The sequence below is a fragment of the Arthroderma uncinatum genome, assembly GCF_011692745.1.
Source record: "Arthroderma uncinatum strain CBS 119779 chromosome Unknown scaffold3, whole genome shotgun sequence".
Lineage (NCBI taxonomy): Eukaryota > Fungi > Ascomycota > Eurotiomycetes > Onygenales > Arthrodermataceae > Arthroderma > Arthroderma uncinatum.
In genome coordinates, this window is record NW_022983865.1 from 1,817,199 (window position 1) to 1,832,624 (window position 15,426).

Genomic DNA, 15,426 nt, shown 5'->3' on the forward strand with positions numbered 1-15,426 from the left:
GCTCAACCAGAAGCGCCTCAGAGATGGATTCGACGCGCTCCAAGAACATCCGTAAGTTCCAGTTTCATATCTCACCATCGTCAAGCCGTTTTAACCGTCTTCCAATGGCCGCAGGCGGAATCGTCGCGCGAGACCTCATCCAATGCAATCAGATATGCTTCTTCTCGGGGGCGTTCATCAGTGCCGTCGCCGTCGTGCTTTCGCTGGACCGGGAGACGCCCGGAATTGCGGCTGAGGTTGCCCATATGCTCTTCTGCAGCTCTGTTCTTGCGGGTATCGCTTCGGCCGTAACGACGGCCTTGCAGGCATCCGTCTACGCCGGCCTCCCTTTTCTCTCCGAGCGCGTAATCGGTCTGAACTGCGTTCCGCAGGACCTTCTGGTCGTCTCGGCGCTACAGACGCTGTTCGGTCTCGCCTGCCGCTTTGGGGGAGCGGAAATGGCGACGTGGAGAAGCCGGTTGATTGTCGGGCAGGCGATGACCCTGTTCCTTTTTATTCTTAATATGTACAAGTTTGCCAGGAAGGCGCTGTCCGAGAAAACAGTCCCCGGCCTTCTGCAAAGCAAGTAGCATAGCAAGTAGTATGTACGTCTGAGCCAGGTACCATTGATACGGGTTGGAAGCAGGGGTCTGCCGTTGGCACAGGCCTTCACCTGGCAGCATCGGGTATGTAGCTGAGGGAGAGTGGATGGTGGATTTATAGTCCGCACGGAAACATGCAAATTACTTGGTCGCCAACCATCCTAGTTTGTCAGCTCTATAGCATAGCATTGTGTGGAAGGCTCCCGGCTGGAGTATCGGAATGGGTTTGCAGGCCAAATTATTTTCACGGGTTCGCATGCCAGAAATCCGCATACATCCATGCTGCATCTACGTAGGCAAAGGTAGGTTTTGAAAGAAAGATATAGCCCACAGCCTCACTGGATAGATTGGGTATGCCCCCTGACGGATGAGACGGTGGATATTATATTTGCTGCTTCCCGGACCGCATTCTGTTTTTATTTGTCCATATATATCCCCAGGCTCGGTTGGTTCTATCCATGGCGTCCTCATGGATGGATTGCAATGGCCAAGGAAATGGCCACAGACATTAGGGGCACAGGGCCCCCCCCGATCGCAGTTGCAAGCAGCCTCCGTCGTCCCGGTGACTGCGACAACGCTCGTCGAGAGAGCGGCAGTGATGTGCAGCTGCTTGAGAGCCCCCAGCCGCATAGCCAGATGGACCCTCATAGATATGCCATGGCTTTGATTCTCTTCGCGAAACTCTCTGGCATCGTGGAGTTGTCGGAGTCTGCCGTGTCAGAATCGAATCTCGCAGGTCTGCAGTCTCGCAGCCCTGGAGATAGCGAGCACTTTATTTTGACCAGAGGCCGCCGTCCACCAAATGCAGCGAGGGAGTTCCGCGCCGACAACCCTGTCGGAGGCAACTCGCGGCCTGTCGCCTTGTACCACGGGGGCGAGAGGAGCCCATGTGTCAACTGGAATATGCGTACGTACCGGACAACTAATTCCGCGCCAGATCCGGGAGGTTCGCTGACCAGGTGTCCGTTGGTAGGTCTTGCAGATCCCGCCGGGAGCTCGGATACGGGCGAGCTGCAGTCTCCGCCGTCAAGGACGATGTGCCGAGATATGAAACGGTATGCCGTCTCTTGGGGAATACCCGACGAGTTGGCGCAGCTTTACAGCTCGTCGGTGGTCAGGCTCTTTGCCGGCGCATGTCGCATGATGGCAATATGCAGCCCTGGGCTCGTCGATGTCGTCACCGACACCCTGCACCCGCTGTCTTCAAAGATGCCTGGACCGCTGCCGGCGCTTGCTGCCGCTCTCTTTGACATTGTAAAAGGGTGGCCGGAGAGGTTTGACACGGCCGACGCAGCGAGCCTTGTCCCCCGCGGGATGGAGGTTTTTGGGTATTTCCCGCCATTGTTGACCGTCGACAGGAAGTACACCAGGACCATGCTGCAGGCAGGAAGGCTGCTTGCCCTGGTGCTCGGCCGGAAAAAGCGATGGAGCACGGTGAAGCGAGTGTCTCTGGAAAATTTCCGGCTGAATGCGAAACGACTTGAGCCGCAGGCGTTGAGGCTGAGGGGCTTTGTCCCCCGGGATGTTCGGGGAGCTCTTCTCCGAGTCTTTAGACGGTACCGTGGCCGACGACTCTTGAACCGGCGGAGCGGCCACCTAGCCTCAGACTCAGGCTGCCTTACGCCCCCCGGGGAGGCTGGTTGCTCGCCCAACGGATGGGCTGAGCTCGCCCAGATCACCCAATCTGCTGCGCACGGGCTCGGCGCTCATGGGAGCTCGAAGACCCTGGGAGGTAGATCCAGGGTGGTGGAAACCGATGGAGCTTCGTCGATAAACGTACGCCAGCGGGGAGCGGGCAGAAAGCTGTGCATGCCTTCCCCGAATGCGGCGTCACGGCATTTGGCTCCCGAGAGAGCGGGCCCAGCTGTGGGAATGGCAGGCAAGGTTGCCGCTGGTTATAGTTAGCAAGGGAAATGTACCTGAAGTTGTGCGAGTTAACCGGTTAGTCAATAATTAAGTAACAGATATTTTGTTGGGGTGGGCAATAACCAGGCTAACCCATTCCCTTGATAATTTCGGATCAAACATAATCCGCGCCTAGGGTAACTAGTTAGTTACGGCCGCCGCTCGCTTTCGTGACAACTTCTCTAAATATCGATCGACCTCGTTCTCTTACATGATCTCTAGATTGCCTGTGCAGCAATTCAAGTGATTACATAGCTAGCCCAGGAATTCTTTAAGCAGTGCAAGATCTCCGTAACCATCGCCGCCCGCCTGCAATCCCATCATACACTCGCTGTCAAGCCCTTGCAGGAGGGCCACGCTCTCGGCGGCTATGGCAGTCTGCGACTGTTGGCCCTGATTCGGAGGGTGATCGAGCCGGAATGGCCCGTCTGACTTGTCGACAAAACTTTGAGGAGTCTTTCTCTCCATCGTCGGAAACAGGTTTTTCTACACCAACCGTTCATTACCACTTCCCGCACCAGGAGTCCGAAACCTACCAGTGTGGCCTTGGTCGGGGGCCAGTGCTTGCCCCCATGGCTGCCGTAGCTGAGGTGCCTGTCGTCCCTCTTCACCAGGACGTACGCCTTCGCGCCACAGCTGCGATGGAGCTCCCTTGCGTACTGGAAGAGCCTCGCAAGACACAGCTCGACTCCCTTCTGCTGCTTGACGTCTTGCGAAAAATAATACTGCTGGTGCTCCAGGGCGCCGTTCTGCAACGAGAAGTTAGAGACGCGGCTCCAGGGGCAGGGGCTTTGCCTTCCCACGACGGCGCAACTGACCAGCCTGGCTTTGCATGGAGGCCAATCCCCGAGGCTGGAACTGGCATACTCCGCGCATTTTCCGTCTGCCAAGACCAAGATATATACCTCTACGCGGTGGATAAGGTGCAGCTCGTTCCCGCGGGCGAACAGTTTGTCCTTCCTCCGCTTGAACCTTGCGCGCTTGTTCTTGAGGTCCCGGCATCGAGTAGGCATATTCGCGGAAACGCGGTTCGAGGATAGTAAAAGTCGCAGAGTCAAGAGAGGCCCTGGCTCTAACTCAGTGTCTAGGTCGGAATTTATATTGAAGCCTTGGTGGAGCTCATACGAGCCCCTAGTCTCGCGTAGAGACGCGCCTCCTGTTATAGTTACTTCTGTTTCGAGAGAATGGACGGCAACAGATAAACCGAAACCGGCCTCCTGACGATGGGTTGGAATAAACCGAGTGCGAGGTGTTTTTGCCGAAGCTAGCGGTTGTTTCAGCCGTGGGCCATGCCGCACGCGTATGTTTGCTAGTTTACAGCCGTGCACCAGAACCCGTCCATGATAGCTGTGTATGCCATCGCAACGCTGAAGAATCTTATCTCCCTAAACGACGTTTCCACCGCCTATTATATTGGCTCCAGCCGTAGACGTGCGAATTAATACGATACATGTACGCATGTCACCCGTACAGACGAACGCCTTCTATCCTATAGTCACTCCCTTCGGCTCCTGCGTCCACCGGCACGAAGCCACGCGGATCGCCAGGCAAATGCTCCCAATCTCTCCCCGACACCTCGACTCGGCAAACTGGGCAGCTGGTGGTAAAGCGACAAAGCCGTGTTATAAATATTGCACTCTCTTTCACATACTTGGCGAGACAGATCATACACAGCCCGTGACCGCAGAAGAAGACCATTTCCTGAATCTCATAACAGATTTGGCATATGCACCTGTACTCGCTACCATCTCCAGAGGCCGGCGAGCTGCGCTGGTCTGACCGTCCCGCCGAGGCGTAAAAGCCGTCGTCGTCAAGGATGATCGGGTTCTCTGTTCGCCGTCAGACACCACAGGACTACAAGGTACGGCGGCTGCGAAAGAGGCTTACCTCGGCTGTCTCCCGGGATACCGCCTAAGGGGTTTCCGCTTCTACGTGAGATTCTCATTTTGGCGCGGGATATCGATTGACTACCTACCGTAACTACAACGAGGCCAGACGGACGGCTTAAATAGACTTGCCCCGAAGCTTCCTGCAAGTATGGAGGGCGAGTTGCGTTCGCACCTTCTCTGTCGGCAGTTTCACCTGCCCATTGGATTCCAAAGTCTCGAGTTACAGGACGATCCCGGCCGCCGGTACCGTACACGTGTGTGACGAGAAGACGTTTTGATCGGTCCCTGCTGGCGTGGACATGCTCCGTCGTCAACGCAGTTACTGTACATACATTTTGGGAGATGGCCTGTCGGCCAGAGCTGACTTTCTAGTTACATGTTGGTGGGCTGGCAAGGACAATTGAGCGCTATCTAAGACCGCAACTTTCCCCCGCTTCGGCGTGAGCGTGCTGGCCGCGCCAATCGTCCCTCCCGCGGGAAGTCGTCCCCGTCGCTGCTGACGATATCCTGCTCGAGACTGTTACGCGCCACCCAGCCGCCCAGATTTCTAGGCGGGCCTGGTTTTGCTGGAAACTTGCTGTGGAAATCTAGTAGTTTCTGGGTGGCGTGCCTGAAGCAGCCCGCGGGGTACCATTCCGGGTCAGCGTCATACCCCGTCCACTCTGCCTGGTACATGAGCCGACTGGTGCGCTTGTCGACCCTCGAGTCGAGGATCCTTTCGACCTCCCATTCCTCTTTTCCATCGATGATCACCGGAGCTGGCTCGTCGACGATCTGGCCCATGAAGGTGCCATTTCGCGCTTTTCGCAGGCGGCTAGCGTTGAATACACGGACGGGGTGTACACCAGACCGTTTACCGCGCGGCTCGGTCCACATCTCAAGCCCAAAGTCGTTTCCCGCTCTTTCGACGATCTTGTACGGACCGGCCTGCCGGTTCGATGCTCCGCGGCCCCGACGCGGGGGAATGATGTAGACCCAGCTACCGAGCTTGAACTCGGGGTGAAGCGGTGACTCGCTCGATTGGGGCGCCGTGCGGCTCTTGGGCTTTGTGTTGGATTTCCCCATAGCTTGCTAGTTTCCGTTTGTAGAACGGAGAGCTGTATTGCCAGGATGGCTCCGGAAGGTGAATATATACTTCGAATGGGCGTGCCTGTTTCCCCTAGGAATAGCGGCTTCCTACGTAGTAGGCACCGTGACTGCACCGTACGTATCACCGCCGCTCCCGGTTATAGCGTCACCACGCTCGCATATATCCCCGCCGTTTCGTTTGGATAACCTTATTTTCCTACGGAGTACAAACGTTCACTTTCACTTCTTCGCCAAGGCTTGGCTGTGTTTAGATCAAAGGCAATCTCGACTACAGCTCCCCACAGCTCCCTTCGCCCAACCGACGGTTACCTATTACTGCTAAAACCGTGGACTAGCCGCATCCATCATGGCAAACATCACTGTGCATATCAAAGGGTGGCTGCCCGAGCTTGGGGATGCTAAGAGCATAACTCCGTACAGCTTGGGGATAGTTTACTACGTGGCTGTACGACGCCTGGGCTGATAGGAGTACACGCCAAAGCAAATACCAGGAGTCGTCCTCAGGGTAGTGATCGTGAAGAAGGATAAGTGGTTTACACCTCTATATGCGTGTATTTATTCACCCGCCGGCGTTTTGAGGCTCTGGTGTGATGGCGTTTTACCTCATCCGTGCCGTGGCTGGGGTGACCAGTGCTGTTGGATATACCCTCGATTATGCCGCATCCGCACTCAATCCTCTCTCTAGAGACGGAGCGTGACCCTGTCTTGTCCGCATCTATGTTGCTGGTGGTAGCAGCTGTACTTAAAGCCGCCCACTTTAAAACCCGACTCCGCCTCGTTTCTACCTCCCCGTAGCTCTGCTCCGGGATAGTCTCTAGGGGCCTCGGCCTCTCATTTAGCCCCAAAGCGCCGTTCCTTGAGATCTGTGCAACGTTCGTCTTTCCTCTGCCTTGTGCGGGCGGGCCTAGAACTAGGATTAGATATGTTGATGAGCTCAAAATAGATACCTGAGGAGACCGACATGCCTTGGCTACCTTCGTTTATTCTCCTTGGATGGAGCGAGAAACCATCGGCGATCCTTTCAATGTACTCACGTGGAGGTGATTGTACGACGGTGGAAGTCTCGCTTTCAGCATCAGAGTAATCGACTTCAACGAAGGTCAAGGCCACGTTAGCATGCGATGAGTATTTGGGTAAAGAAAGGCTGGTTACTAGGGAAGGAAATGCCGTCTAAAAGACGACTCTGATGACTCTTACGTGAGAAAGCATCCATGTCGTCGGCTTGTCCTATAGGAGACTCTGCACTCCTCGAGCCCGACGCTGCAAAGGAAGGTACGCGGGGACATTCTTTTGCCGGTTCTGGAGACGGGCTGGCGGCAAGCGGAGGCCCGATATGTGGTATAGAGCGAGGCGAGTTGGATGGTCTGACGGTGGACATCGCGAGAATTGGTAGAGGGAACCTAGGGGGAGAAGACCTGATGGGAGGGAGGCCAGGAGGCAGCGCTGATTTATACCCTTTCCACGTCGTACAGACAAGACTCACCCCTTGGCTGACAAGGCATCAATTCACGAGCCCCTTCTCCGGCGATGCGCATCGTTCCGGTTTAGACGTTTACCTTACGGCTTACGGCAAGCAGCTGTACATAATCCGTGGCCCTTTGTCGACCGGAATCTGGGGGGGTGGGCTCCACTTTGGGATCGCCTTGCGAATGGTCGAAGCCTTTAAAAGCCGATCCCGGACACCGCCCACGCCCCAATGTCCCGCGTGGCCGATTGTAGGGCGTATCAACGGTGTATCAACAGTCCATTGCAGCAATACTCGCGTTCAACGCTCGTTATTCGCGTTCGGCCAATCACTCTTTTAATCGGATGGATCACACGCTTATATTTGCTATCGCCGCCAGCGGCATTTTCCTGCTCTTCGCCCTGGTGAAGATTGCGTCGTGCCTTGCTCGGAGGGAAACGGTTTCCGTGAAATTTGCTAAGTGCCTTACATACCCGTACTTCCTTGGTCGTCACCACGCTATCGGACCCTGGACGCGGTGCGAATTCCTTCTGCATCTTCTCTATGTAGCGGCAAACGCCGTCCTTCTCGGCGTGCCGAGTCCCTCTGCCCCGAGCGTTAGCCAGCGGGCCGGAACGCTGTCGGTGGTGAACATGGTGTTTCTCTTCACCGGTATGCACCCGGCCTTCTATCCGGATCTCCTTGGAATTACGCTGCGGACGCGTCGGGGGTTCCACCGCGCGGCGGGGTGGGCCGTGGCCGCTCTCTCGGTCGTCCACGCTTGCTCTCTGACAGACCGGGCGGACTTTCCGCTGGGCATTCCCGCAAATCTTTGGGCGGTCATAGTGGGTTTGCGTATGTCTCCTGTGTCTATCTGTGAATCTAACGGCTCGGCAGGGTGCTATATCCCTTGGGGGTTTGCCGCTGCTCTTTATCCCGGCCTTTCGCAAGTTCGCCTATGAGGCCTCTCTTCGCGCGCACCAGGCGACCGCGTGTCTATGTGTCTATGCAATCTGGAGTCATTTGCCGCCAGATTGGCCATCTGATCGATTATACATGCTATACTTGTACGTCGCCCTGCGGATTTTTGCTGTAAGCTGGTGGTCTTGGGCGCAGAGCCACCCCTTCACGGTGGTATCCTGGTCGAAGGGGAAGCAAGATGCCGTGGAGCTCGTCATACAGCCTCGTCGCGGGCTGACGGCGGATCTGCTTCGCCTGACCGACACAGAACCCGGTTCGTCGTTCACGCTTCCGGCGTATGTCAGCGGGCCGCACGGCGTCAGCGAGTCGGTGGAGCGCTACACGACGGTGCTGATGGTGGCAAGCGGTCCCGGCATAGCAGCCATGATCCCGTATATCAAACGGCTGATCCACGGCTTTAATGCCAGAACCTGTCGGGCCTGCCGGGTACATTTCGTATGGCAGCTTCGCACTTCGTGTAGGGAGAGCTCCCCTCGCCACTTGTGCCTTGCTCCTAACACATAACTATTAGACACTGCGATGGTGATGCATGAGTGGCTCGGACAGCTGCTAGAGGAGGACGTCTCGAATAACAGTTATGTATGCGAGCTTCGTCCAACGTGTTGGCAGCGCTGACTTGTGTGCTAGATTCTTTCCATTTCCATCTACCTGGAGACCGAAAAGATGTTGTCGGAGAAGCTGCCGTTTGGGAGTCATGAGCGTATCATTGTATACACGGGCCCGGCGGATTTACCGGCAATCGTCCAGAAGGAGGTATCTGGCCAGCACATCCAACGACTTCCTAACTTTGAAGACGAGCGTGGCGACACGCTAGTCATGGGTAGGGGCTCTATCCGCAGTTTATGTTGATATCGTGCTAAATGGTATATAGCTTCGGTTTCCGACAGTTTACGCGATAGGCTTAGAACCATCGTCCACGGCTACTTGGATGAGAAAGTGAGGCTGTCAGAGCTTGAATTTCAACCGGGTAGGTTCGACTAGAAACACTCGCGGGTATTCGCGATGAAGGAGCCGTCATGCTGCGATTCAATGGTTTCCACACAAATACATCTTTGCCGTGCCCCTTGGTCCCCGAATATGCTAGCAAGATCTTAAGGTATGCCATATGTGTGTAATATTGATATTTCTATCTACCCGATACTCCCCTTGTTGTCTGCTTGCTTTCCCGGCTGCCTCTTCTGCCTAGGCCTTCTCCGTCGTGGTTTGTAGTTCTCAGACGTTATCCATACAGGAGGCGGATAGCATTTCTTCTGTTAATCCGTTAGACCCGTACCTATGCATGAATTCTCCCGAACGTACCAGCTCAACGTCTAGGAAGGGGCTTTCGACGAGGTTTCCATTTATAAACTGCGCGATATAAGTCTTGCCGCCTTCTTGAATTACCAGATGAACGTCTGCTCGACACGCACGGTGATAGTCTTCTAGCATGTCTATCATTGTTCCCTTTCGCCGATAGCGCTTTTGGGTAAGGCTCTTGCGCTCAGTCCATGGCTTGGCGACACGTTCCTGGTTTAGATCTTGCATATCCGGCTGCACACGATTAATGCTGAAGATAAAAGGCCATGTCTAGCCAGCGGGAATGTCCAGTTTATATACGCGCACCTCCAAACTTGAATCCTCCGGCCGATAACACATAACGCTCCTAAAGCCATAGCAGAAGTTTGGAGAGGCGCATCGCGCACGGACAGGATAACTAAAGTATCGCAACCATCTGGTCGAGGGCATTGTTTTGTCTACGTAGCCGATGAGGTTGACATATCCGTGCTTCGAAGGGTACAGTGTGTGTGTGAGAATGTGCCTAGCTTCCGATCGCTGATATTCAACGGGAGCTATTTCTCCATGCGCAGCGATGCCTAGCCATAAGAGTCGAGAAGTGCCATTTGAGACGGCGAGAGAGAGAGATCTTTACCAGTACGCCTTCATGTCTTTTCTTCTCACCACAGCCGGCTAAATAGAGTCGGTTTGCTAACAGTCCAGATCAGATACTACCAACCTTCTTCACTTTTGCAGCCCTTCACGCCGGGCCATCTTCCCAGATCCTCGAACGATACAGCACTAACGGCCTTCGCTCAGCTTGCTACTCTACGCTTAAACACAAAGCGCGCGCTAATATCTGTCATTGATCGAACAAATGAATATATTCTAGCCGAGGCTACTCAGACATTATCTCTCCAGTCTGACTCGGTGCACAACGATCAGGACGAACTGTTGATTGGATGTACGACGCTGCCTAGGTCGCTAGGGCTTTGCGAGAAGACTCTGGAGATATTACCGCCATCACCGCCCATAGAGCACAAGGTTTATCCCAAGCCATCGAGGTCACCCCTGATTATCAATGATCTCGCCCAAGATGGACATTCTAAGGATCTACCATTCGTTAGGAACCGCCCATCCTTGCGATTCTATGCTGCGATTTCGATCAGTACTAAATCACGTTTCAACATTGGAACTCTGTCCGTTATGGATGATAAGCCAAGAGAGGGGCTGAGCGATATGGAATAGGTATCTTGGATGACTTGGCGATTACCATCATGGCGTATCTGGAGATGGCTGGGGTTAGGGAGGCACACAGACGTAGCGAGAAAATGGTCAAAGGCCTTGGGGATTTCTTGGAGGGGAGGGCCACTCTGCGCGAATGGTGGCTCGACATAGGAACTACCGAGGCAGGTCAACAGGAGGATTCAAAAGACAGTTTAAAAGATGAAGAAGCGCAGCACAATAAGAAGGGCGAACTGAACCCGGATTTGGAACCAGCGTCAGCACCCAAAGAGCGGATATCTGCCCAGGGAGCCATAGAGCCTGAAGTCATGATGGAACCTAAAGTCGCAGATCAGTTCGGATCCCTAGACAGCTCTTTATGCTCGTCTCATCCCAAACCTGCGGTAGAAGCTCCTTCCAAAGGCCAAGCTGATGCCACAGTTGGATCGCGACCAGTCTTGTCAAAGCAGAGAGGGGGTGGTGAGTATCCACAGACTCAAGGCCAGGAAGCAAGGGATTACCTTCAGTTCAACCGCTCATGCCAAATACCTCCGCGACGCTTGACGGTGCACATAACGTGTTCCCTACACCAAACAGAGGAGAGGACCAGCATCCAGGCAACTTAAAACAAAGCCCGAGGACACTGAAGGTAGATTGGCAGGAAGCTCAGCTTTCTAAAAACATCAAAGAGATGTTCTCGCGTGCCAGTAACATTATCCGGGATTGCATCGAGGTTGATGGGACAATCTTTCTAGATGCTAGTATCGGTGTGTTTGGAGGAGACATAGACGAGTCGCATACGACACATGGTCCATCAGAACTCATGGGAGGGCAAAACCAAGAGTATAATGCATCAAGCGCGGAAAATGCTGGTAATTCAGAGTCATTGGAAGGAAGCCTTGCCGATAGGAATGGCAGTCAACGACCAAAGAAAACATTGCATGATGGGGACGATGACGACGATGACTACCAACAAAAGACCTGTGGGGTACTAGGATTTTCGATAGGAGGAAAATCCAGCTTGCGGGGGGATGAGGCTTCTGAAGGATATAATCCAGTCGCCGAAGCATTTCTCCAGAAGCTTCTTCACAAGTACCCCCATGGACATGTATTCAACCTCGACGAGGGAGACCCCAGGAAGAACGACCAGGTTTCGCAACCACGAAGCCGAAAATCCAGAAAATCCACCAAACAGGCGGAAGCGAAAGCTCTTCTTCAGATGCTTCCTGGTGCTCTCAGTGTCGTGTTATTTCCGTTATGGGATTCTCATCGAGGACGATGGTTCGCGGCAAGTTTTGTCTGGACTACTCGATCAACACGGACACTCACACATCCTGAAGACTTAAGCTATCTCGCTGCTTTTGGAAACAGCATCATGGCGGATGTTGCTCAACTAGACACAATGGCTTCAGATCGAGCCAAGTCGGACTTTATCTCGTCCATCAGCCATGAACTCCGCTCCCCCCTTCATGGCATCCTTGCCTCTGTAGAGTTTCTACAGAATACAACGGTAGATTTGTTCCAGAACAGCATGATTGACACCATCGAAAGATGTGGAAGGACTCTTCTGGACACAATCCAACACGTGCTAGACTTTGCAAAGATCAATAATTTCACTAGGCCCAAAACGAATAAGCAAACTGATGAAGGGTCATCTAGCAAAAACCCCCCTTCAAAAAGGATAGGGTTAAGCGTCGACATCGATCTTAGCATGATTACCGAGGATGTCATCTATTCTGTGCATGCAGGCCATGTATTTCAAGGCAATTCCTCGCTCCTAGTAGACGACGAAGTGAGCGGTTTTCCTTCTGAAGGCTTAAGGAGAACTGGGAGCAGCGACAACACTGCGGTACCCGGTCCGCCCGCATTCGAGAAAAAGCAGCTTGAAACTATTTTGGACATTGACTGGCGATCGAATTGGGCTTTCAACACACAATCCGGAGCTTTGAGAAGAGTTGTGATGAACCTCTTCGGTAATGCATTGAAATACACAGATGCAGGGTGGGTCAAGATATCCCTTCGATCTGAAGACATCAAGCCAACATCACCATCTCACCCTCACCCTCAACCTCTAGTGTCCATCATTACGATCATAGTCAGCGATTCTGGCAGGGGAATATCTCAAGAGTTTATGCACAGTCATATATTTACGCCCTTCACGCAGGAGAACCCCCTGAATTCAGGAACTGGGCTTGGACTCAGCATAGTGCTGCAAATTGTGCGCTCGCTCGGGGGTACAATCGACATTACGAGTGAGTTGGGCATTGGGACCGAAGTCAAGGTGACTCTCACCTTGAACCAAGCGCCAAATAATCCTCGGCATCTCCCTCTAGGCCCTAGAGATGAAGACCCCGCTGTATTGGCAAACAAAAAGACCACCGGATTGATTTGAGGCCTTATTGGGTTTAATGTCTTGTCAGATGTTTCAGAAACATCTAGCATGCCTAACATCAAGCCGGGGGCATCATCCCTCAAAGCGTCACTCGAGGACATGTGCACTATGTGGTTCAATATGAAAGTTACGGCGCCGCAATCATGGCAGGCCTCGCCACCAGATATTTACATTGCAAATGAGTCAGAATTCTCCTTCCCTCGAGACTCTTATTTTCTACTAATTTACAATGTAGAAAACCCGAGCCATATTGTACGGATTTTGGAGCTCCAGTTATTGTACTATGTTCCAATGCATCCGTGTATCACGCGTACGCTCAGGGCTCCCAACATGATGACAAGCGACTTGTCTACTTTATATCTAAGCCGTAAGTTACCGCAAGCCCATCAGTCAGGTCTTCATTTCAAGACCGGAATGTAACTTTAGTCGACAAAGCTAACAATCCATTATGGGTAGATGTGACCCTCATAAGCTTGCAAAAGCTTTCGCATTTTGTTTAAGCAACACGCCACACTCATCCGTTGATCATGGATCTCAATTATTTCCCTCTAGACCTGCTCCCGATCAAAGTCTAGCTTCTTCAGGGCTCGGGGTTTCCTCGCGTTTATCGAAGAATCTGGGGGAGCACCATTTACAAGACGGGTATACTCCAATCAATGCTAATGTTTCTCGTAGAGAGCCTTCTGTAGAAAGCGAGCCTTTGTCACCTACCACCGATGTTATCAAAGCTAGGAGACGAAACCCCGTGCTCCTCTTAGTTGAGGATAACGAAATCAATATGAAGGTATGTCTAAATCATGAGAATAAAATCAAAATCATTTCTAATTGTATGCCATGACTGATTCCGGCAAAGCTTCTCGAAACCTTTACAAGGAAGAACGGCTACGAGTATGACACCGCGGTGAATGGCCAGTTAGCGCTGGAGGCCTTTCAAAATGCGCAGTACTTCTATGACATTGTGTTCATGGGTAAGCAAACTAGCATATTCAGCGATGTTGCCATCCTAACGGGAAAAAAAATAGACATCTCGATGCCAGTCATGAACGGAATGGACTCTACGCGAGGCATTAGAAAATTAGAGCGTGCGAGAGGGCAGAAACCTGCAACAATTATTGCTTTGACCGGACTGGCGTCCGCCGACATTCGACAGGAGGCGTTCTCCAGCGGAATGAACCTTTTTTTAACAAAACCGGTCCGTTTCAATGAGCTCCGGAAGATTCTGGACGATTGGAGCCCAGATATGGAGCAAGACATTACATCACAGAGCAATGTAGGAACAGATGAATGAGTACGTTTCTGCTGACACCATCTTCTATCGGTTTCCATCTGACTCACTCTAACCTATTATTAGGAACGGGTGTGGGAGGCCTGGAGTCTCTGGTAATAACCCGCTAGTCTCTTCCTACCACGATAGGGAACCCAGTCTCATAAAAGTTGTATATGTCTGTTGCTTGAATGGCATATTTATCAACCTGTCTCTAAACTTCTTATACCACTCCATCAAAAGTTCTAGGTCATGCGATTGCTTCCGCGCCATGTCTATCGTCCTCTGCCTTCGACTATGGAACTCAGGATGCCGTTTTAGGAACCGTTTGAGCCAGTGGTGGCCAATCTTTGGGGGAGGGGTATTTAGATCGGTATGAGGCATCTCGAGGACTGAATTCGCTCAGGAAGATATCATACAGCGCTTTGGGGGGACTCCAAGCTCATCAAGAGTATCAATATAGTTACAGGCAGCTAATTCCTGTACTGGAGAGAGCTTCATATTTGTTGGTTAGTCGTTCAGATCGAGATTTGCGACCGCGCAACCTGGCGTACGGAACGTTGAACTCGTGCGATAAAGCGTTCATATTATGGATTTCCACAACTTGATATATGCGATTGCCTGCTGGATTCTTAATTCGATGTCCTGATAGGAATTAGGCATATTTTGCGGCGAAATAACAATAAATGAACGCGTTGATAAGCCAATATTATAGAAGTTACGTTGAGCTAAGGCTAGTCATAATAAGAGCAGCCATTCCACCAGGGATGAAGCTCTAAAAGGAGGCAGTCAAGTGTATACAGGAATATGCGAGTGAAGAGACATCTTAAGACAGGAAATACTGATCAACCTGTCTTAGAGTATATAGAGATCGCTCTAACGATAGGGCGTCTAGTCTTCTCCTTATCAAAAACCTGAGCATGATCCAAGTGCTCATACCATAGCAGATCAAGCCCGTGTCCAACCCAGGGCCTGTTTTTCCATTCTTTTGCTGCTTCTTTGCCAGTATCTGTCCAGGCGTCTGATGACCATGAACCCATCAAGTACTGTCCCACTGTTTCAGTATTCACAATGATGTCCTTACCACCTAAAACGACCGTAACATTTCGACCATCCTGTTGATCTTTTTCACCTTTTATCCCAATATCCTCCTTCCAGATGATGTTGTCAATCCAGGAAAACCTCCTTGACAATGTATGCGCAACTCCTATATCTTTACTCCCAAAATACCATAGCTGGTATTCATTAGCCTGTGCTGGCCGGCGGGCGATGAAGTTGTATGCCACGTCAGGCAGATGGAGGAGGAATGAGATTGGATCAATAAAGACGTTAGGTCCAACGAGCGAGGCAGACAAAGCAGACTTCAGGAGGTGAGTGGCAATTGCGGAACCATAGGAATGAGA

The 15,426-nt window shown here is 52.3% G+C and overlaps 6 protein-coding genes across 6 annotated transcripts; 4 read left to right on the top strand and 2 right to left on the bottom strand.

The window, feature by feature from the left end:
• Nucleotides 1-23: 23 nt before the first annotated feature.
• Nucleotides 24-569, top strand: GIQ15_04314 (uncharacterized protein; the record flags this gene model as incomplete). The annotated part of the gene is made up of 1 exon (XM_033551731.1): nucleotides 24-569. The coding sequence occupies one exon, from the start codon at nucleotides 24-26 to the stop codon at nucleotides 567-569; it is 546 nt and encodes a 181-aa protein (XP_033405461.1).
• A 495-nt stretch (nucleotides 570-1,064) lies between these two features.
• Nucleotides 1,065-2,486, top strand: GIQ15_04315 (uncharacterized protein; the record flags this gene model as incomplete). The annotated part of the gene is made up of 1 exon (XM_033551732.1): nucleotides 1,065-2,486. One exon carries the CDS (start codon nucleotides 1,065-1,067, stop codon nucleotides 2,484-2,486), a length of 1,422 nt encoding a protein of 473 aa, XP_033405462.1.
• A 255-nt stretch (nucleotides 2,487-2,741) lies between these two features.
• GIQ15_04316 (uncharacterized protein) lies at nucleotides 2,742-5,440 on the bottom strand (the record flags this gene model as incomplete). Its single annotated transcript, XM_033551733.1, has 6 exons — nucleotides 2,742-2,972; nucleotides 3,023-3,235; nucleotides 3,392-3,750; nucleotides 4,157-4,315; nucleotides 4,374-4,743; nucleotides 5,210-5,440. 6 exons carry the CDS (start codon nucleotides 5,438-5,440, stop codon nucleotides 2,742-2,744), a joined length of 1,563 nt encoding a protein of 520 aa, XP_033405463.1.
• Nucleotides 5,441-7,273: 1,833 nt separating this feature from the next.
• Nucleotides 7,274-8,870, top strand: GIQ15_04317 (uncharacterized protein; the record flags this gene model as incomplete). Its single annotated transcript, XM_033551734.1, has 5 exons — nucleotides 7,274-7,753; nucleotides 7,806-8,346; nucleotides 8,401-8,468; nucleotides 8,517-8,709; nucleotides 8,761-8,870. The coding sequence occupies 5 exons, from the start codon at nucleotides 7,274-7,276 to the stop codon at nucleotides 8,868-8,870; spliced, it is 1,392 nt and encodes a 463-aa protein (XP_033405464.1).
• Nucleotides 8,871-9,019: 149 nt separating this feature from the next.
• On the bottom strand, nucleotides 9,020-9,413 carry GIQ15_04318 (uncharacterized protein; the record flags this gene model as incomplete). The annotated part of the gene is made up of 2 exons (XM_033551735.1): nucleotides 9,020-9,139; nucleotides 9,189-9,413. The coding sequence occupies 2 exons, from the start codon at nucleotides 9,411-9,413 to the stop codon at nucleotides 9,020-9,022; spliced, it is 345 nt and encodes a 114-aa protein (XP_033405465.1).
• A 1,061-nt stretch (nucleotides 9,414-10,474) lies between these two features.
• On the top strand, nucleotides 10,475-14,047 carry GIQ15_04319 (uncharacterized protein; the record flags this gene model as incomplete). Its single annotated transcript, XM_033551736.1, has 6 exons — nucleotides 10,475-10,847; nucleotides 10,895-12,619; nucleotides 12,788-12,941; nucleotides 12,995-13,126; nucleotides 13,435-13,543; nucleotides 13,613-14,047. 6 exons carry the CDS (start codon nucleotides 10,475-10,477, stop codon nucleotides 14,045-14,047), a joined length of 2,928 nt encoding a protein of 975 aa, XP_033405466.1.
• Nucleotides 14,048-15,426: the final 1,379 nt, after the last annotated feature.